Source organism: Hippoglossus hippoglossus, chromosome 4, assembly GCF_009819705.1.
Source record: "Hippoglossus hippoglossus isolate fHipHip1 chromosome 4, fHipHip1.pri, whole genome shotgun sequence".
NCBI lineage: Eukaryota > Metazoa > Chordata > Actinopteri > Pleuronectiformes > Pleuronectidae > Hippoglossus > Hippoglossus hippoglossus.
Window position 1 is genome coordinate 8,601,779 of NC_047154.1, and position 20,401 is coordinate 8,622,179.

Genomic DNA, 20,401 nt, shown 5'->3' on the forward strand with positions numbered 1-20,401 from the left:
GGAGCAGCTGGTCAGGATGAAGCCTTGTATTCATCATGTTCTTAAGGCAAATAAAGGCCCACTGTGTACCTGACACATGAGTCTGATGTAGTGGAAAAGAACACAAATGAAAATGTTGGAAAAAGAAGAAAACAAAAGAGAGCAAAAGAGGAGAGAGGTGGAATCGTGTTTGTCTGTATCAGATCTATTGTCTTTGGCAGGGTTCAGGACCAAGTTCTTGAGTTTCCATGACATAACCGAGGCTCAGCTCTCAGTTAGTTCCCAAGCCTAAACACATGAAGGTTTAGACAGATAAATGAGGCTGTGTTGTGAAACCACAGAGACTGATACAGACTGGTGGATCAGGACAATATGCAAGGGAAGTGGAAGGGTGCGGCATCTTTCTGTTTACATTTATCTGGGCCAGTGGGGGGGGGGGGATTATGGTCTTGGCCCTCCTTGTAGAACAAAAACTCGGAAAAAATAGCCCTCACACCTGAGCACACACACATTACACAGAGTAGTAAGAGTGGGGGATCATACAACTCAGACACATTATAAATGGAGTTGAATGTGAGTGTTCGCAATCGCGCCTTCCACACCAAATAGAATTTAAGTTTGAAAACATACCCATTGGCTCGTTTCTAATTTGGTACACCCAGTTAAAAAGCTAGGGTTGGTACTCCTGGAAAAGCCAACAAGAGCAGGCTATAATTTGAAAAAATGCTACGGTACATCCCACCCCGTCCCATCTGCCTTCTCGTCAAAGCTACATCCCCAAAACACATGAACTGCCAGACCACTGTTCTGCTAGAAGACAACTTTTCTGCTCACGTTCATTGTTATGTTACTAAGACAAAACCTAATTTACAAATCAGCTGACCATGGTTACCTTGCTTTGTACTCATCATTTGGTCCAAATAGGAAACTTCTGATGGTTGATTGAGAAATGACCACATGACACAGGAGGTAAAGGTTCAGCCTGAGAGTGTCAGGTGGAACAAGACCCTCATAGCTGGCATTCTGCATGCCTGAAAGGCTGGGCCCTTTACTACAAATGTGTCCCTAAACAAACATTTGACCCCTGGCCTCCTGACCCCAAACGCCTCCAACCTGACCAGGGTTTTCCCTACCATTATAACACTTAGGTGGGATGCCCAACCTTTTATAAATAATGAAAATGACCTATGCTGGGAGTTTTCTACTATATACTGTTGTTTATGGTCACTAGTCTCTAGTTTGGTACCAATCTTTGAATACGGCAAATTCTTGGAAACTACGCTACTGGCTGAGAAATCCCCTTAAATACTTACATTTCAAAAGCACACATGGACAGGGATGCAATTGCACACAGATGAAAGACATTGTAAGATAATCATCTAGGCTGTGGAGAGGCCGGAATTAGAGTTAAACCAGTTGGCCGAAACATTACCACTTGTCAGCATAACAAATAGCCAGGACACAATCTGCTCAAAACAAAGCCATGTTTTTACTTTGATAGGATCTGTTTGGAGTCTGAGGGATATTTTGATATTTAATGTTTCTATATCTAGAGAAAAAATATGATATCAAATCCTGTTTAAAGCTGCACATTCAAAACAACGAGTCAACATCAACTTTTTAAAAAGTAAATAGGCTTTGTGGAGAGCAATTGCAGTGAAAGACCAATGATGACCGATAAGGTTATGGTAAGATAAGGACAGCTTGGTCAGCACAGCCACATAAAACCATGACCTGCTTATAAGTAGGGCTTGAAAACAAACCCAATTTCTAATGGAATAACCAATATTATGTCCTTCTCAACTTTCAGAAACTTTCAAACCACAAAATGTGACCCAATATTTGTTTTGCTCTGTACTCAAAATGTCTAAATCACAATATTCCTGAATAAAATACACTTAAATTGATTTGTGTAGCTTGTGTATGTTAGGACAAAGTTATACTGATGTGTTGGAGGCGTATGACTCGGGCGTATGCTTGTTTAACAGCATATATATTCTAAATAAGGGTTACTTTGAAAGAAGTATTGTTTTGTTATTGGTACTGAAAGTTGACAACCATATTAGTATGACATTTTAAAAAAGACCCCCAAAAGCAAGAAAAAGGGAGAAGGAAGCAGGAAGTGGGGGCTTGTGGTTTGGTGAAAGCAATTCATGTCATCAGGGGATGAAACTGAGGCTGCAACAAATTATTTGTTATTGATTCATCCATAGTTTTTTTTGATGAGACAATTCATCCGATTATCTTATATATTTACATGAAACAAAAAATATAATTCAAAATGTCACATTTCACCACGAAGGCTATAAAAGAAACCATTTCAAATGTAAATTTTATATAGTTTTACAAGTCACCATAAAAGTTAAGATTTTAAATCAGATTCAATGAAAAAAAAAATTGGAAGTAGTAGTAGTAACAAATACATAAAAGATTTTATTTGCACAGCTAGTTTCAAGTCTGTATCTCACACATATGATGGATGAAATGAAATTTGAACATTGTTTCCTCTCTGATGTCAACACATGGTTGGGGTTACGGCCTAAAAATGTGACGGAGTGAAACTCACCAAAAAATGAAAATTCGCTCATTATCCACGACATTCATATTTGACTCAAAACAAGGTCATTTACACCACGTTTTAAGCCTAAAAGCTAAGATTGACGTAGCCATACGAACATGCACCCCACACATGCCATGGGGCGACAGAGTGTGTTTCCGGTGTGCCCGTGAGCGCGGCTCCGAGGGGGGCTATTAGAGGACATTTAGGCTAAAAACTCTGTCAACGACGCCGTTTCAAGTTGAATTTGAATGTCGGGGCTTGCGGAAACTTAGATGACACCGCACGAGCAGTGTGGAGGCATGTTATATTTTTTCGTCTGAGGTAGTGGACTCGATTGACTTAAATTATATTGGATTCGGCTGCAACGCTGTTTACCCCTGAGACTCAAGAAGTGTTTTGTGGACTCAAACAATTCACCCACCCCTGCATCGGCATAGTGGAGAGTGGATAATGAGTGAATTTTCATTTTTCTGTGAACTATCCCTTTAAGCAGACATAGCATTATGGAATGTAATAGCTTATGGTCCTACTCCCAACAAGAAAGCAAAGTGAAAAGAAACTGAAAGCAAAGCAACCACAAAGGAGATGGAGAACAGAGGAATAAGGGATACAAAGTTGTGCAGTGGTTCCCTTGCTGTGTAGCCCTTCATGTGCGAGTCCTCTCCCACGTCCTCAGAGCTCTAGACCTCCTGCCACCACTCACCTTATTGTGGTGTGTAATTAGCAGGGTTTGATTCAGCAATCAGTCACGAGTGACACTATGTACAGTATCTGTTTCAACACTGTTTGTGTCTGACTGCTCTCTGTGGCGTCTACTTCCCCTTCAGAAGGGCTGTGATTACAACACTGGAGGAACCACACGGTAAATAGACTCACTACAATAAGAAGAGGCAGTTTTGCACTACTTCCTCAAATGTTCCTCTGTGGACAAAGAAAAAGCAGCATATTGCTCAAGTAGAGCTTGCCACTCAGATCTCTTACGTAAATGCTAGGACGTGCAATATCCTTGTCATTTATCTCCTTCTCACACATGGTCATGCACACAGTCAGCTAATCAGGTGCTACCTAAGCTCACATCCGCAACACCCACTTCAACCAGCTGCCAGCAACAAGAGACACCTCGTATATAAAAAAAAAAGTCTTTATCAAACACAACTGTATGCCATAATATTATCAGTGTTTAAAAACAACTTGTCAGGCGCAGGGACCTATTATATTAGTCCAAGTAGTGTTAGTGATGGCTTTGTGGAGTCAACACCAAAACATGAGCAGAAAATTAACACCGATAACCAACTTTGCATTTGTTCTCATAGTGACAGAATCGAGGGTGGGAAGGCATCAGAGGAAGAATGTTACGACATGTGACTTCGCAGTTCCATCTGTGCTGCATGGACGTGCCAGACAAATGCATCAAGTTACCTTGGCAACTGAGTAAAAGCACCGATAGGAGGTCACGCAGAGAACAAAACTTGCTGCAGACCCAAAACGCCTCCAGAATATGTATAGGACCCAGGAGGGAGGATACAAGATTGCTGGTTGAAGGAGGATTTTATATAAACTGTGGAGTAAACATGATGTAATGCAGAGCAGGGAAACATACCCTGTGAAACACAAGGGGCTGAACCCGATGACGCAAAAGCCCTTTCCCCTAAAAACACACAGCTCTGATTCTGAGAGGGGAGTTTCATTTCACACACACACAGATGTAATCTCTAACTAATCACATTTGCAGGCCTTGGACAGAGCAGCTACACCCCAGAGCTGAACAGATGGGCCCACGTACACAAGGCATCTCTGGGATTAGCCCAGCTCGGAAGATGGAGGTGGTATGAAGAGTTACCGAGGGAACCGTTTCTTAAAAGTCACTATAGATCTCAAATGACGCTGAGGGAGTTGAAATCATTCAGAGATGGAAAACTGAAGCTGTGTCTATAAACACATTATCGTCTGAATGATTTTCTCCCTCTGAATACAACATGACCACGTTTGAATTAAGAACTGTTGACGTACATCCTTGAAAAGAGAAAGCACTTAGCTCTAGATGATTGTGTTATAGACAAAGGGGTGTAATTAAAGATAAATAACTCCCTAAACAGGTGAGCTCCAATAAAACATCCAGGTGCTCACGCTCTATCGGCAAAAAACAGTTACAGTTTGCAACCTGATGTTTTTGTTTGAGAAACGAAGAAAATTATATTGCAATGCAGCATTCGTAAATAGGCGTACAGATCGTTCGTTTGTTGCTCAAGTCCCATACTGCAAATCTCTACACTGGATACTGAATCAACCATATTTTATTGGATTAAAACCTAAGCCCTTGCACCCACTGACCTGCAGACGAGGCTTTCACTGATAATTTATAACCCATCCCAGCATTCTCAGGGTCTGAATTAGATGAAGTAAAAACCAAAAGGAATTCCAAACAGATTCCTTTACTGACAAATGGACGAACAGGGGACCTCCAACCCTGCGAAGGCTTTGTGGTTCATCTCCTATTTAGGGCTAAACTTTAACTGTAGTATTATCTGACCACTCAATAATACAATGCTTACAGAACTGGTATGACTGCAATCTCGAACACTAACTAATGAATAAACGCATCTGGTATCTATTCAACTATTGAAGGAGGCAGCTGGAGCCAAATGAGATTGTATCCGCCTTCCCTGCATGACACAACACACCACAGTACTGTAAAGGCATGCGAGTCATGAGTCTGAACCGGTGACCTGTGGGTCATATGTTAAGTGTTGAGAACAGCAGCTCCACACAGCCATACTAAATATCGATATGGAACATTCCTTAGAGCCCTTTAAAAATCGGGTGAGCAATGACACACAGGACACTGAGTGTGTGAGGCGGCAGGGCTGAGCAGAGGGAGGCTTTGAAAGAGAAAAGAATGGCAGGCTAATAGTGAGCAGGCAGTGAATTCAGATTAAATCTGTATCTGCTTGATAACTATTGAAGGGGAACACTCGTGTGTGAGTCAGTTTCGTTGTTATCTAAAGATAACTTTGTGTATATCTTCAGATACTCCTGGGCTAACAAATTAACATGCAACTCTTGCTACTGCTATAAGACCACTGTCGCAGATTCATTTATCAGTAGAGGATCAACATAGCTTCATTTGATCTGTGATAGAAGCTAAAGATTGATCAATGTTAGATCTGTATAATCTTTTACCAGAGTTAGATGTAAAAGAATAAGGTCCCAAATCTCTTATAACCTCCGCCATGGATGGTATGTTTTCACACTTGTCCATTTCTTTGTAAGCCAGATTAATCAATGAAGCTGAAATGATTTCAGTGAAACTTGGTGGCAGGGTGGGACATGGGTAAGGGAAGAACCCATTACATTTTGGTGCTGATTCATATAAAGGGTGCACATCCAGGATTTTGTCCCCACTTTCTGTAACATTGGTAGAGGGCACAAATGTTTGTTGATTTCTCAGAGAATCATGCATGCATCTCTTAGGAGAAAACGGTAATTTTAGTGGATATCTATCATTTTGCTGCAGATCCAAATAAAAATGTAGTGAACTTAAACAAGGTTTCATAGGAGGATTTTGAGCCCTAGTGGAGCTCTGTGCCATTCCAGTTTGAACTGATATTGTGGATCCAAACATTAAGACTACATCCGAGGAGGTAGATAGTTATGAGGCACAGTGACTCATTGAGTGGTGTTAGTGAAATGTGAATTTAATAAACACCTACCAGCTGAGCCTGGAAGGGGGTCCTCTCCTTCTCAAGCTCTAAAGGTTCCCCTCTTTTCAGTCATTTCAGGCCATATGGGTCGAAAACTGCAGGTCACTAGACACACAAAGCAGCCACACGACACGTCCTCGGTGCTCCTTCTGAGACTAGATGGACTGCACACAGTATTGTTCGTGGGTGAACCCACGCCACACCCAAAACACTCCCTGGAGGGTAACCGTGCAGGGGGTTCACCGCCAATGAGCTATTCGGAGCACCGAGCCTGCAGTGGCTACGGCTGCTACATGAGCTCCGCTGGGCTAGCAGCAAGAAAATGGGTCGACACGAACCCCCCCCGTGTCCCCAAACACCAACAAGCTGTGCGGTGACTCGAGTAAACACAGTCAGACTGCGCCAGGGGAATCACAGCATGCTAACTCACCGACTCGCCGCCCTCCTTTCCCTGTGGTCCCTGCGTTAGCGGCACCGCTCGTTAGCTCAAAGCGTTAGCTCGGCGAGGGAGCGCATGATTTATTACGAGCGTTGTATCAAACTGCTCGGTGTGCGGTGCGGCGACTGTGTCTTCACGTGGGTGGAGGAGAACATGAATAATGGCTGACATGCATTACAGCACCCAGCTACACTCGGAGCAGCCCCTGCATCAGCTCGTCGTTTCTCTCGCATCCCCTCCTCCGGATGGATGCCGATTTATACGGGGGGGGGTACCCTGCGTATAAAAACAAACACACCCAAACCCGTGCGCGGGGCTTAAAGACACGTTAGCTAGCTACATCGACGGCTGCGGAGGGATTTCTCTAAACACGACGTCGCAGACGATAACAAAACTCAGCCTCGTGCTGCTCAGTGACTCACCGGAGTGCGCTGTGTTCCTCTGTCTTCTGCTGGTATTCCAGCGGGCACATGGGAGGAGAAGACGGTGCGGACAGGCTCGAGGCTCAGGACACGACGATGCGCGTCGCAACAGCTGTCCTCTGTTTTGAGTGAGGGCTGAGGAGACGCGCAGCGGACGGGCGGAGCTTCCCGACCAGTCCGCCCATCACCCTGAAAGCCGCCCGGCTCCGTTTAGCTCTTTATATACAGGTGGATTATGTGTGCGTGTCCCCGGTATGTCCACATTTCTAATATAGTACAAAGGGTTCAGGACAGACAGAAAGCTTACCTGTGGTTATTGCAGTGACCTCAGGGGGACGCGCGCTGTGACAGTTAAAAAGGGCGCAAAGTTCATGTCCTTGATTCTGACTCCTCCTAGTGGTACAACTACCTTAGTGCCCACAGCAGCTCCTGTGACTTTATTATTCATATTATTAGGTCAAGAGGTGGGGTTGCAGAGAAATAAAACATAATACTGTCTTATAAACATTTGCGAATGCTTTAATTAATTTGAATGGCCAACATGCCTCCTATAGAATTTGTTACACTATACAACAGACTTCAAACTTGGCTTTAGGCATTAAAGAATCCGACCCACTATTACCACGGCTACAATCTGTGATGCCTTCAGTTTGCACAGTTATCTACGTTACCTTCTACACATGTGCATTGGATAGGCTATTCTACAACATTGTACCTCAAGCTTGTGTATTTTGCCAGGACATTTTTATATGACTTGCCAAATACATAGATTAAATATGTCACTATCAAATAAATCAATTCAAAATTATGTTCTGATAGCATTTGCACACCATTGATGGACTCTAGTTTTTAGAGCTTTACAATTTGAGGCCACACTGCAATGATCCACAAGTTTGTCAATTTCTATGCTGGAAATAAAAGGAAATTCTGATTTCTACATAACATACCCTGTATTAATTGCAAACACACAATGGATGTACTACACAGTCCTGCATGAAGGCTGATACATGATAACCAATGGGGTTTAAAGCTGTATTTTAGACTTTTAGCTTGTGTATTGTTATTTCTATACTAAAAATCACAGACGAGTGTCCCTCGGTAGAATACATACCACAGCCAAAGCTGAACAATCCTACACCTGATTGTCTTGCTCTTTCAGTAGAAATATAAAAGATATAGGAAGTGGGCTGATGACCTAAACAATTAGCCATAAAACATATTCAGAATATGTCATACTTGTTTGTTAACACTATAAAACTATGAGAGATACACCGCAGCCATTTTACCTTCCTGAATAAATATGATCTCAGCTACACATCAGTGGTAGTGACAGGTTTGTAGCTCTATATTTTTTATGTACAGTGGCTGAAAAGGAGAGTACCCCTCTATAAAAATATTTAAATCTGCTCAAGCATGATTGCCTAGTTCTTTTATATGAAATATAAAGGACAAATGGAAGTGGTCTGGTAACTTTAATTATTTGTCATAAAATATGTCTAAATAAAGTGGAGAAAACAAAGTCCTCCTGGTTTCGGCCCTTAATCCACATCCGTCCCATAATTTACTGGGTTCTTCTCAGGCCCAGGCCCCATCCAAGTTTAGTGGAAATTAGTTTAGTAGATATGTGTAGTCCTGCTGACAAATAAGACAATAAATAAACACACAGTCAAACACATTCTCCATAGTGGATTGAATAACAAATTAATCCATTTAATCAAAATTAATTTTATTGCTTTTATAACTCTTGAACACATTTTGATGAACTCTACTCATATTCAAGTGGCCACACTTGTCCCTCGCTGAATTTCATGGTCTATAGAAGGTGGTGCTAACACCCATTTGACCATTTGGCTTTTTAACTAACATCAGATCACCTCCAACCTTTGAACACCTCTACCACAATGACATAACCAAGAGTGTCACATTCACTCCCCAAACTTGAGCTGCCTCTCCTTCTCCGCAGTGTGAAGCTCCTTCGCTCGATTCTTCAGGTCCTCTGCTTTCTTCTCATCCTTCTCTGTACCATCCCCAAGTCTGTACATGCGACTTGCGTTGGCGCAGCCCCACACATGTCCCAGCTCACAAGCCCTGTGAGCAAACTTCAAAGCTTGAGTCATGTCTGGCTCCATTCCTTTGGAATTGCCCCCGATGAACATAGCGCTGAGGTTGAAGCACGAGGGAGCGAAGCCACCAGCACAGGCCTTCTCATAGTACTGGCGTGCGGCCGTGAGGTCGGGTCCTCCCTCCATAGCTCGTCCATCATGGGCTAATAGGCCAACATTGTGACAGGCATTTATAGACTTCTTTCCACCGGCATTGCAAGAGCGCAGAAAGAGAGAGTAGGCAGTTTTCAGGCACTCGGTCACTCCACCTGGTGAAAAGATTCAGGAGAGTGACAGAGATGCAGAGTGATGTAAAAAGTATTTAAACCCCTCCCTTCCATAATAATTAAGTCACATTTAATATAAGATAAAGTAATATAAAAATGTATATAAACATCTAAATAGAAAGTAGATTAATTAATTTAAATTAGCTATTGATGTGGTCACATACTATTTTGATAATCATTATTAATAGTGTTAAGGTTAAGGACAGAGGATGTTGCACCTTTTACAGATTAAGCCCTACAAGACACAGTGCGACTTGTGAATATGGGTTATACACATACAATTTGAATTGGGTACTCCGGCCTCCTCCCACACTCCAAAGACATATAAACCCCACTTCTCACCCAACCCTTACAGGATAAGATTCATGTAAAAATAATTATTAAAAATAATAATAATAATCACCATAATATAAAACTTATTTATGTTGAACTTTTCATCCTGAAGTGTTGAAAGTAAAACCAAAAAATGAAAAAGCAGACAAAGCAAAGGACATAGGTAGATGGATGAATGGATGGACAGACAGATTATTCATATTAAACAGCTAATATTTGCAATAATTTTTGCCTTGACAACTTTATCTTGCACTATAACCATTAACTGTTGTACAGCCATAAAATAGTTGATCAACAAGTACATTGACTACTTAATTTCATAATATTAGGCCAATACATACAAGCAAGTACAGCACTTTCCATTTCTTCCTCAACTAATGTATCATAATTTTGTATTTTCCCACCTGTGACTTGATGAAGTTAAGTTTTGAACTTCTAAATGTGTGTCTCACACATCAGAGAGGGTAAATAATGGAGGCAGTAAGCCACACTGCTGTCGTACCTTTCCCTGTGATATGGTAAGCCCCCAGTTTGTAGCAGCTCTCTCCATGTCCATAAGTTTCACAGTTGTGTTTGAGCACCTGAGCTGCAGACTCATGGTTCTTCTTCACCCCATCCATGTAGTCTGCCAGCCTCTGACACCCTGAGAGGAAGAAATCAGGTCAGTGATGGCACAGTTCAAACCTGCAGCTGAGTTTCAGCACCACTGATCTGTGAACAGCGCAGGTCGTGTTACCTTCAGGGTCCTTCTCTTTGTAGCACTGGAAGCTGTACTCCACCCCCAGGTTGTCCAGAAACTCCTTCACCTCCTTCTCGTCCTTAAAGTCCACAAGTCCCGCCATGTTTCCGCCGACACCTCTGCGTTTTAACCCTCAGATAAATCGCATGTGTTGCAGGCTGAGCTCTCGCCACATCCACTGCTACTTGTGACCTTGGAGAGCGAGTTCAGGAGCGATGTTCGAAAAGCGTTTCCTCACAATAAACACCTCATCAGAAATCATTACAGTCAGAGGTAAGTTTGCTATAGACGCTCAACACAGTAACTCATATGTTAGGTTGCTCTTGAATCACGAAGAGGGACTAGTCCATGTGTCTTCCTGGTTTCATAAGACGACTTTACAGGCTTCCGTAGCCCGGCCCCCTTTGAGAATGTACTTCCGGTGCTGTGATCTGTGTTTATCGTCTGTCTCGTCAAATATAGAAAATAGCTGTGAAAACTAAAACCTTCTTTGCCCCGGTTCCTCGATTCCAGAGCTTCGGTCACCTGCAGTGATTAGTCGATACCTCTCGAACATGAATTCTGACACAACCGCTTCCTGTCGACATGTTTGCTCGCGGAGCGACTTTCCACAGCGGAGGCGAAAACAAGTGAGCTAGCTGGCTGCTCCGCCGCTAACAGATTAGCATAGCGTCGGGCTGAACACGGAGCCGCTGCACGGCTAGCAAGTGAAGCGGTGGTGAAAAAGACACCAGTCTCCTTTTCATAAGCTAAAACTAGAGTTCGTTTATTTAAATTTTACTCTTTAAAATATGACCATGGCCTGCGGTTTCCTACACACGGTAAGTTTTGCCGTTTGACGTTATGTTGTGCTCATGTCATTTCTGGAGAAAGCAATTAGCATATGCGCTGTTACTGTCAATTGAAACCCGCTACAGAAGCTAACAATAGCATTGTTCTGTTTTCAGAATGAGTCATCCCCCGCGGCTCTGACAGACCTGTGTCTGACCTATGTGAGCCAGAACCTGGACTGTTTCTCCGTGAAGCGCCCGGACGGCTCCCTGTGCTTCAGAGAGGCTGTGCTCTTCCCACAGGAGCTAGCAGACCAGCTGCTGGCCAAGATGGCCACTGAAGGTAAACCTGGTCCTCTGAAAGACACTGCTGGACAGACAGAGCTGGTCATGGCTGAGTCCCACCATAGTTTCTGCATCCTTCAATTGTTGAACAGTCAAATACCAAGCTGATCCATTACTGGGATTAAAATAAAAGAATTTAGCTCTTGAGTGTCTCTCAAAAGCTTCTATTCCCCTTAAAGAAAAAGGGATAAATGTGTAAAATCAGCGAGCCACTTAGACACTGTTCAGACCTGGTATTAACATCCATCTGGAGTGATTCGATCACAAGTGGTCAGCATTAAGTACATCATGATGTGTCCTGAGATATGATCACTCTGACCCCATTCAGAGGTGGTCTGGGATGCATGTGGCCACATTCTTGTTGCTGTGTGAATGCAAATGTGTCCAGGTCCACATATATAATATAAAATATATATAAGGACTCAGACTGCATATTCAGCTCACGCCCTCTAACCCTTTAAATCCAAACAGCCTTAAAACAACAAATGGTCTTTGTGAACACAAATGGCAGCTGGGATCATTTACATAGAGAGCAGGGAAGTGAGATCTAATCACAAGTGGTCACAGGACACGCACCCAGGATTCATTCTAATTCCAGGTGTGAACAGATGAATTTAGAGTTGACCCCCTGTGATCAGATCTCTAAGGACAGATGTTAATACCAGGTCTGAACAGAGCCTTATCCGATGGTATGTTCTCACAAAAACTTTGATCTAGGAAATCTAAGTACTATAGTGCAGAGCTCAGTCCTGATCAGTCCTGCATGGATCCAAAGATTTCATTTGACTTGACGTCATTATTCTACAGGTCTGTTGAATGACAGCACAGTGGGTGTATTTCGGAACTCTGAATACCTGCGGCTGAGACGGGCCTGCATCCGCACAGCGCGTATCTCTGCCGAGGCATTCCAGAAAGCTCTCTGTCCCCACAGACTGTTGGAGCTGGATGCTGCCAGGGTCAATGCAGACCTCACTATTCATGATATCCTACAGGGACTGGCCTCCAATAAATACTGTCAGGTAAAGAGAGAGTATGTTAACTTGTTAGGTTTTTCCCTCGCTTCATGTTAAAATTATAACTTGTTGTTTTCTTCTTTTCTCAAACACCCTGCAGGACTCGCTCCAGCGTCTTGGCTTAACAGGTCTCGCCATGTCCTCTCTGGAGGAACCAATCCGGTATCGCTTCAGCTCCCTCCAGGGCCTCCGCTCACTCTCTCTTGCCAATGTAGACTTCTATGACTCTGGGCTGGTCGACGTTTGTTCCCTGCCTCGATTAGAGAGCCTCGATATCTCCAACACCTCAATCACCAACCTCACTCCACTGCTGGGCCTGAAGGATCGGCTGCGATCACTGACACTGCACCAGCTGAAGAGGCTGGAAATGAGCACTGCTCAGCTGCTGGGACTCATACGCCAGCTGGATGTATTGCAAGTGAGTGGAAGGGTGTCTTCTTTCAAATTAGTTTGTATGTGGTTATTGAAAAGAATACTGTCACAAAGATTCCCAAAGTCATGTTTGTTTGTGTTTGGCCATTTGTGATCTTTGTGACCCTTTGCCATTCAGCACCTGGACATCAGTGATGATAAGCAGTTTACCTCTGATGTGGCTCGTCAGCTGCTTGGACAGCCAGGGATCCTGCCTGACCTCGTCTCCCTGGATGTGTCGGGGAGGAAACAGGTATTTATGTTTGCATTTGTCTCTGAGTGCTTGAGTAAGATGGCAATCATCAAGCTCTCATTTTTTACATGTGTGAATTGTTGCAGGTTACAGATGCAGCTGTTAAAGCATTTGTTGATGAGAGGCCGGGGATGACCTTTGTGGGACTTCTGGCCACAGATGCTGGTTTTTCTGACTTCCTCTCTGGAGAAGGAAATCTGAAGGTAGTATTGATGTGTACATCAACACTGATAACTGTACATAGGAATTAGGGTCCGCTAAACAATCTTTTTGCGTGTCAACAGGTCACAGGCGAAGCCAATGAGACCCAGATTTGTGAGGCCCTGCGCCGCTACAGTGAGAGGGAGGGTTTTGTGAGGGAAGCTCTATTTCATCTGTTCAGTTTGACCCATGTCATGGAGAAACCACGGCCTGACATCCTAAAGGTGAACCAACATAATTATATATAGAAATTAAGTTGTTTTTTTTCTCATTCAATTAAGACTGGTATTTTTTTGCTTCATCAATAATGTCAGATAATAATAATATATTTATCTAACAATCATTGGAGTGTCAGCCACGTTTCCAAGTTTATGTCAAAGTCCTACATCCCCACTACAGTTCTGTACACTTCAAGCTCCTCATTACTCTAACCAACACAGTATTACTTTCTTTTTCTCTTTTTATTTTCTAGTTGGTAGTTTTGGGTATGAAGAATCATCCTGCCACTCTGAATGTTCAGCTGGCAGCAAGTGCCTGTGTGTTCAACCTGACAAAGCAGGACCTGGCAGCAGGGATGCCAGTCCGACTCTTGAGCACCGTCACTCAGCTCTTACTGGAGGCCATGAGGACTTTCCCAAACCACCAGCAGGTACTGTCATGTCTGCGCCGCTGTCATAGTGGCACATCGTTAGGGTTAGGGTTAGGCTAGCCCACCAGGTGACGATAAACAAAAACAATCTGTAATAACAATGACTGCATTTAACAGGTCCCTTTCACCTGATACGGTTTAAAAGCAGAGGGAACTTAGAATAAAGGGCATACGACTCTCCATGGAGGAATTATTCCAATGGATGAAATAGGAAATCTTAAATGACACTCGGTGGAGTGCGTACTTCCATGACCAGATTTTTTACCCAATTAAGATCAATGCATTTTTCACTGGGAAATTGGTTAAAATGTAAAAGAAATCCTGTATATTGCTTCGTTTAAGAAAAGAAAATACTTGCCTCTTTGTCTGGATCCCTCCACCAAGTGTTGTAGAAATCTGTTGAGTACTTTTTGCATAACCCTGCAAACAAATCAACAAACCAACCAACTAACGGACAGAGTCATGAAACTTAACCTCCATTGTGGAAGTAATGTTTTTGGGGAATCCTCAGTTCATATCAACTATCAGCAACATATTTTTTATCAAGGCACATATATATATATATATATATATATATATATATATATATATATATATATATATATATATATATATATATATATATATATATATATATATATATATAAATAAATAAATAAATAAAAAAACTGTCTACTATTGATGTAAATTGTGACAAAATGTGTTGAGTAACTTCCTACAGCTAAAGAAGCAGCTTTCTTCTTTTGGTTTGGAAATAAAAGTCTTCAGAAAAGCAAATATATATGTTTTTTGTTTTTTTTATCAAGGTGGCACAAGGAGAACTGAACATATAATGTTAACATAAGACTTGAGACACATTTTTGAACCATACAGGCCTCAACTTAGACGTAAGAGATTAATTTTGTCTACATGTTTTACTGAGCCTGCAGATCAGACACTGATCTCCACTTTGGTTCCTGTGTTTACAGCTGCAGAAGAACTGCCTGCTGTCCCTGTGCAGTGACCGCATCTTGCAGGAGGTTCCATTCAACAGGTGTGAATTACACATTTTGTAGTAGTATGGTTACAAAGTAATTTAAACAGATATGTAAAAGCTTGAAACAGTGAATATGCATCAGTGGAAGCAAGGCAGGAAACCAGAACATAAAATGATTGACAGGTCATAATGTAAAAGCTTCTCTAAAGGAATAGTGTGTTTACAGTAGATATGTTTTGATCTTTGTTTTTCTCTTTTAAAGGTTTGAAGCTGCCAAATTAGTGATGCAGTGGCTCTGCAACCATGAAGACCAGAATATGCAGAGGATGGCGGTGGCTATTATTTCCATACTGGCTGCTAAGGTTCAATTCATGTTGTATTATATCACTTATACTGTTAAGGGCTCAAAAGTATGGTTCCAGAAGTTAAAATCCCTTTATTTAAAAAAATGTATTAAAAAAAAGGTAGGTGGACTCACCACAAGCTACAAGATTGCGAAACGATTTTATGTGCTCCTGTAGAAGCCACAAGTTTGTATGATATCCACTCGTTTTTTTTTACATAAAACGTTTTAATTCTTAATGTCAAAGGGAAGTACTGCACTACCCAGAATCCTCAGGTAAAATAGTGAAGGCTGTGATTGGTGGAGCTTGCCGTTACTATGTTACCAACAACTGCGAAATTCATGTCAGCTACAATCGGGCGGTTCAACATTTCATAACGTTTACCACAGAGCAACCAGGATTTCATTTCTAACATGCTGCGTTATTTGTTTTGTTTTTTGAGATGAGGAAAAGAGTCCAAAGGAGTGTAAATCATTAGAATCAGGTTAAATTCCAGAAGAAATGAACTGGAAGTTGTAGGAAAGGGATCATTTGCATGCATCGTTCCTTCACTCTTAAAACAATTATGTACACAGTTAATAATCAAATGTTTAATGGCCACTGATCATCTCATAGCTGGTCGGCCTGGTACCAGACATAAAACTCTTTTTAGAAGGATTTTCTGAAATGTCAATGGATAAAATGAATGGGAAATTTACTTCAGGAACCAGAGCCGTTCTAAAAGTGGGCTGTCAATGTTTCGCTTTATTCTTTCAGTGCCCATTTGTAAGTTTTAAACATTTTAATGTCTGCTCTTTCCAGTTGTCCACAGAACAAACTGCTCAGCTAGGAGCAGAGCTGTTCATAGTGAAGGTAAGATTCTCCTCTCAGCTGTGTTCTCTTTCACCGTCACTAATTTACCAAAAAAGGAAATAATAATCTCTCTCCCTTCCCTGCAGCAACTGCTCCACATTGTGCGTCAGAAGGCCACTCAGGGCGTGGTGGATGCCACCCTCAAATTTACACTGAGCGCACTCTGGAACCTCACGGATGAGTCACCAACAACCTGCCGCCATTTCATCGAGAACCAGGGGCTGGACCTGTTTATTAAAGTTCTAGAGGTACACAGACATGTCGACACGCGCATGTAAATTAACTACACAATTTAGAACAGATTACCTTATCAGCCTATCATCACATCATGTACTGCTCAGGTATGTATGCCTTAGGGGCAGGCTGACTCACTGTTGTTTTGTTTCCATCCCTGCAGTCCTTCCCCATTGAGTCTTCTATTCAGCAGAAGGTTCTCGGTCTACTGGTGAGTTCACTGCTCTGTTTTTACCCCTCAGAAAAACTAAAAGCTGAATACATTTAAAATTTGTGAGACATTATTATTCCCCTTTCGGCTTTTGTTTGTGTAGAACAACATAGCAGAGGTCGGGGAGCTGCACGAAGAGCTGATGGTGCAGGGGTTCCTGGACCACATCAGCACTCTGCTGCACAGCTCAGAGGTGGAGGTCAGCTACTTTGCCGCAGGCATCCTCGCACATCTGACGTCACGAGGAAAGGAGGCCTGGACGCTCAGCGCAGATCTGCGGTCTTCGCTGCTGGAGCAACTGGTGGGAATGAGCTACACAAACATGTATTCAACTTATGCCCAAATATTTTGTATAAGTTTATTTAAGGTGTGTGTATTTGTGTGTCTCTCCAGCATGCTGTCATTATGAAGTGGCCCCCACCAGAGTGTGAAATGGTAGCATACAGGTGAGCAGCAGCTTCTAAATCTACCTAACAACAATTCCATAAATCTTTCTCTGTCTGCATGTGGTTTGCATATCTCGAATTAGGTGAACAGCTCGTTGTGCTGCAGAGGTGGTGCAGCTTGAGGGTTCTGTGGACGGAGTCCTGCAGCTTGTCTTTACTTGCTAAGGCTCATTTACTGCAGGTCACTTTTACAATTTCGGATAGAAATCTGCAAGCAGCAACAACAAAGGCAGAACAAGCAGCCCATTCCAAACAGACAGATATAGAACAGAGAGTGCACTAGTAATAATAAAAGGAAAGAATATGATTGCATATAGACAAGTAGGCCCATACTTTACAAAGGAAGGATGTATTACCTATATCAAGTCTGTATAATTTGTTTTCATAAACTATTGAAAAAAAATCTAAATTTGTGTCTGGATGGAACAATTTATGAAAACCTATGGTCAACTTTGCAAAATAAGTTGTACAAGTTGTATTTGGAAGGTTGAAAGTCCATCCAAACTTTCTTCCTTCTTGCAGAGACAATACTAGACATCATAAACTTAATAGCTCAAGTGGGAGGAGAATTCTAGGACATCTCTACCGCACAAATTCCAAAGATTATATTTAAAAGGGCACCTTGAAAAAAACAAGTCCATCAAATTCTTCCTCATATAGTTTGTGTCACTGTGTTGAGGTTCATTAGTGCACTATAAATATAGGGGGGCGCTAAAGAGCAGATCATTTTGGAGTTAATAAATGTTTGACAACAGTAAGGAGATGGTGTGTACAATCACTGAACTGTCTGAGGCAAGAGGAGGGTGAAGCTGGTTTTCTGTGCTTGACTAGTCATTGGAAGATGTAGGAGGAAATGCAATGCAACCAAGTGAACCAATCATCAGAGTGATGTGCGTCGCGTGTAGTGTGAACGCATTTCTACGGAAGTACACATCAATTTAAAGTGAAGGGAATGCAGCTATGCAGATCCTACAGCATTGATTCTATGTATAAACTTCAGCCAATTGTGAAAACCTTAGCCTACGACTTATCACTTTATCTGATTCTGCAGGTCTTTTAACCCCTTTTTCCCTCTTCTGGAGTGTTTTCACACCCCTGGTGTCCAGCTGTGGGCAGCATGGGCCATGCAACACGTCTGCAGCAAGAACGGTGAGGCACAGATACTGTACATTCTAATACGCATTTTCAGTTTTGTTATGTTAACCCATTCACTGACCCGCCCAACTAAGCCACTCATGTGATATTGTGTTAACCCTTGTGTCTGCAGCCGCCCGCTACTGCAGCATGTTGTTGGAGGAGGGCGGCCTGCAGCAGTTGGAGCGCGTCCACACAAACCCACAGACTCACAAAGACGTCAAACTGCTGGCTGAGAGCATTCTGGAGAGCCTGCAGCGCCACAGAGCTCGTACCGGCCAGCCAGCACACTCGCACACAAGTCGATGCCCACCACCCCAATAATATCACAGAGGTAAAGACACACACAACTGCTCATTTGCTATTTAATCGCACACTGGCTGTGGATTTTTCATTCTTTCACATTGTTTCTTTCAGAAAACAAAGCTCCCTGACCAAGAAAGAAACACTTCAAAGGGAGGGGGGTGCCACCACTAAGGGGCTTCTGTATTTGTGCGTACTTGTCTGTGGTATTTGTATCTATCACACAAACATATTTCATCAAGAATCCCCAGAGCGGTCAAGGACAGAGAATACGCAATTCTTTGCACACACTAACCCTATTTATTTTCTTTGTGTTTGTTGTGCTAATGTTTATGAAAAAATTAAAATATGATAAGCTGTTGGTCAGTTAAGCTCAAATCTCATGAGGCCTGTGTTTGTGCTCGTTCTCATTAGTGTGACTTCTGCATCCTGATTTTCATACCAAAAACATGTCCGTGCACACACATACGAATCTCAGTTTGGGAAAGCAAGCAGCCCTATAAACTGAAAGTTTATCCAAGGCTCTCGCCACTCTCCAGCCCCCTGTACTGTCACTTAGGGCTCTGCCTGTCTGAATTGGTTGATCAGCTCATTAAATATACGCATGACGCCACTTTGAGCTCGAGCATGCTGGAGTTAGTCCAAATTGTTGTGCTGTTCATTTTAGAGATGCCTGCCTGTTTGTTTATAGCAGTGTTCCGTTCACTGAAACCCCACGGCCTCTGGGTCTGCAGTACTACTGTTGCTCTCCTCTTCATTTAGTCTTTTTATCAGCTAATGCGTTTGATTTGATGTGACAGGACACTTGCCGAGGGTGTGTTCAGTGGGTTCAAATGTTCCAGACATTACAGATGAAAACCTAAATTACAGAGAAGTTATGTCTCTTGAAGAAGCTGCAGTGCTATTTCTTTTATGAGCATTTGGCTGCCCCAAGTCAGTTGAATCCGCAAGCAAGCCAGTGATGCTGTAAATCAAACGACCCAGAGTAGGTCTCACATGATTTATTGAAATGAAAAAGAACTAAATGCAATTATTTCTGGTTTAAGTGCAAATGTCCATTCTGGATAATGATGTGGTCAGTAAAGTCATGAAGGTTGTACAGATGTGCATTAAGTGACAGCAGTTTTCTCTTTGAGAAACTGGTGTATATATTGGTATGTTAGCTGTGCTTCCCAACCAGTCCAGGTGTTGTAAAGACAGAGACAGCACTTCTCTGTGAGCATGTGTGTATGTACGTCTGTACAAGTATCAGCATCTTAAAGACTGTTTGTCATTTGTACATATTAGAAAACACCAGAGAAATAGTGATTGCACCGGTTGCATGATAATTATTCTATTGTATGTTCCATTGTTTGTTTCTGAGTAAGAGAAACATGCAGAACAAAGAGAGGGGAAGTTGTGATGGGGGTTAGGGGAGGTAGTGGAGTTAAGAGTTATTTCCCTTTTCTGAAACCACTCGTCCACCTCCAGGATTTTACTAGGTTCATCTCTGTCGTCCAGAGAATGTGCTGTGAGAGCTGACCCTGACACCCACCTTCGTCATGGCTCCTGTATCCATTCTCGATGCAAACCAAACTAATGTCACTGTTACAACAAATTGCTCATTGAATTCATCATTTCCAGGCAACATGGATCTTGGCTCCAGCAGTAACGACAGTGACAGGTCCCAATGCTTTTATAGAAAATGAAATCAATGT

General features: G+C 42.4%; 3 protein-coding genes across 7 annotated transcripts in view; 1 reads left to right on the forward strand and 2 right to left on the reverse strand.

The window, feature by feature from the left end:
- The window catches only part of ralgps2 (Ral GEF with PH domain and SH3 binding motif 2), a 70,070-nt gene extending 62,733 nt beyond the window's left edge, over nt 1–7,337 (reverse strand). Inside the window, exon 1 of one of the 4 annotated variants that reach the window (XM_034584198.1) lies at nt 7,102–7,337. The gene's annotated coding sequence lies outside the window, so the exon portion shown is untranslated. Of the gene's footprint in view, nt 1–6,249; nt 6,561–7,101 lie in introns of those variants that run through there. The other 3 variants (XM_034584199.1, XM_034584196.1, XM_034584197.1) reach the window with 3 other exon arrangements.
- A 1,448-nt stretch (nt 7,338–8,785) lies between these two features.
- Nucleotides 8,786–10,993, reverse strand: LOC117760849 (cytochrome c oxidase assembly factor 7). The gene is made up of 3 exons (XM_034584233.1): nt 10,560–10,993; nt 10,326–10,466; nt 8,786–9,472 (listed from the first exon to the last, which is right to left on the reverse strand). Exons 1-3 carry the CDS (start codon nt 10,663–10,665, stop codon nt 9,027–9,029), a joined length of 693 nt encoding a protein of 230 aa, XP_034440124.1. The 5' UTR covers nt 10,666–10,993; the 3' UTR covers nt 8,786–9,026.
- On the forward strand, nt 10,955–19,998 carry zyg11 (zyg-11 homolog (C. elegans)). Of its 2 annotated transcripts, XR_004613738.1 has the most exons (19): nt 10,998–11,383; nt 11,510–11,675; nt 12,485–12,696; nt 12,791–13,108; nt 13,241–13,354; nt 13,441–13,557; nt 13,639–13,779; nt 14,028–14,204; nt 15,173–15,237; nt 15,443–15,542; nt 16,326–16,376; nt 16,463–16,624; nt 16,774–16,821; nt 16,925–17,122; nt 17,215–17,267; nt 18,319–18,416; nt 18,535–18,735; nt 18,819–19,783; nt 19,828–19,998. XR_004613738.1 is itself a non-coding variant. In XM_034584192.1 (18 exons), the coding sequence occupies exons 1-17, from the start codon at nt 11,354–11,356 to the stop codon at nt 18,723–18,725; spliced, it is 2,241 nt and encodes a 746-aa protein (XP_034440083.1). In that variant the 5' UTR covers nt 10,955–11,353; the 3' UTR covers nt 18,726–18,735; nt 18,819–19,998. The 2 variants fall into 2 exon arrangements, 1 of the variants encoding a protein (XP_034440083.1); XM_034584192.1 differs by having other exon boundaries at nt 10,955–11,383; nt 18,819–19,998.
- Nucleotides 19,999–20,401: the final 403 nt, after the last annotated feature.

What these genes read in the sequence shown, in the direction of transcription:
- zyg11 (XM_034584192.1), top strand. Translation starts at nt 11,354, where the DNA reads ATGACCATGGCCTGCGGTTTCCTACACACG. An exon ending in CAGAGCTGTTCATAGTGAAG is followed by an intron (nt 16,377 to 16,462) that starts GTAAGATTCTCC and finishes CCTTCCCTGCAG; the next exon opens with CAACTGCTCCACATTGTGCG. An exon ending in ACACGTCTGCAGCAAGAACG is followed by an intron (nt 18,417 to 18,534) that starts GTGAGGCACAGA and finishes TTGTGTCTGCAG; the next exon opens with CCGCCCGCTACTGCAGCATG.
- LOC117760849 (XM_034584233.1), bottom strand. Translation starts at nt 10,665, where the DNA reads ATGGCGGGACTTGTGGACTTTAAGGACGAGAAGGAGGTGAAGGAGTTT. An exon ending in CAAAGAGAAGGACCCTGAAG is followed by an intron (nt 10,467 to 10,559) that starts GTAACACGACCT and finishes TCTTCCTCTCAG; the next exon opens with GGTGTCAGAGGCTGGCAGAC. An exon ending in TTACCATATCACAGGGAAAG is followed by an intron (nt 9,473 to 10,325) that starts GTACGACAGCAG and finishes TCTTTTCACCAG; the next exon opens with GTGGAGTGACCGAGTGCCTG.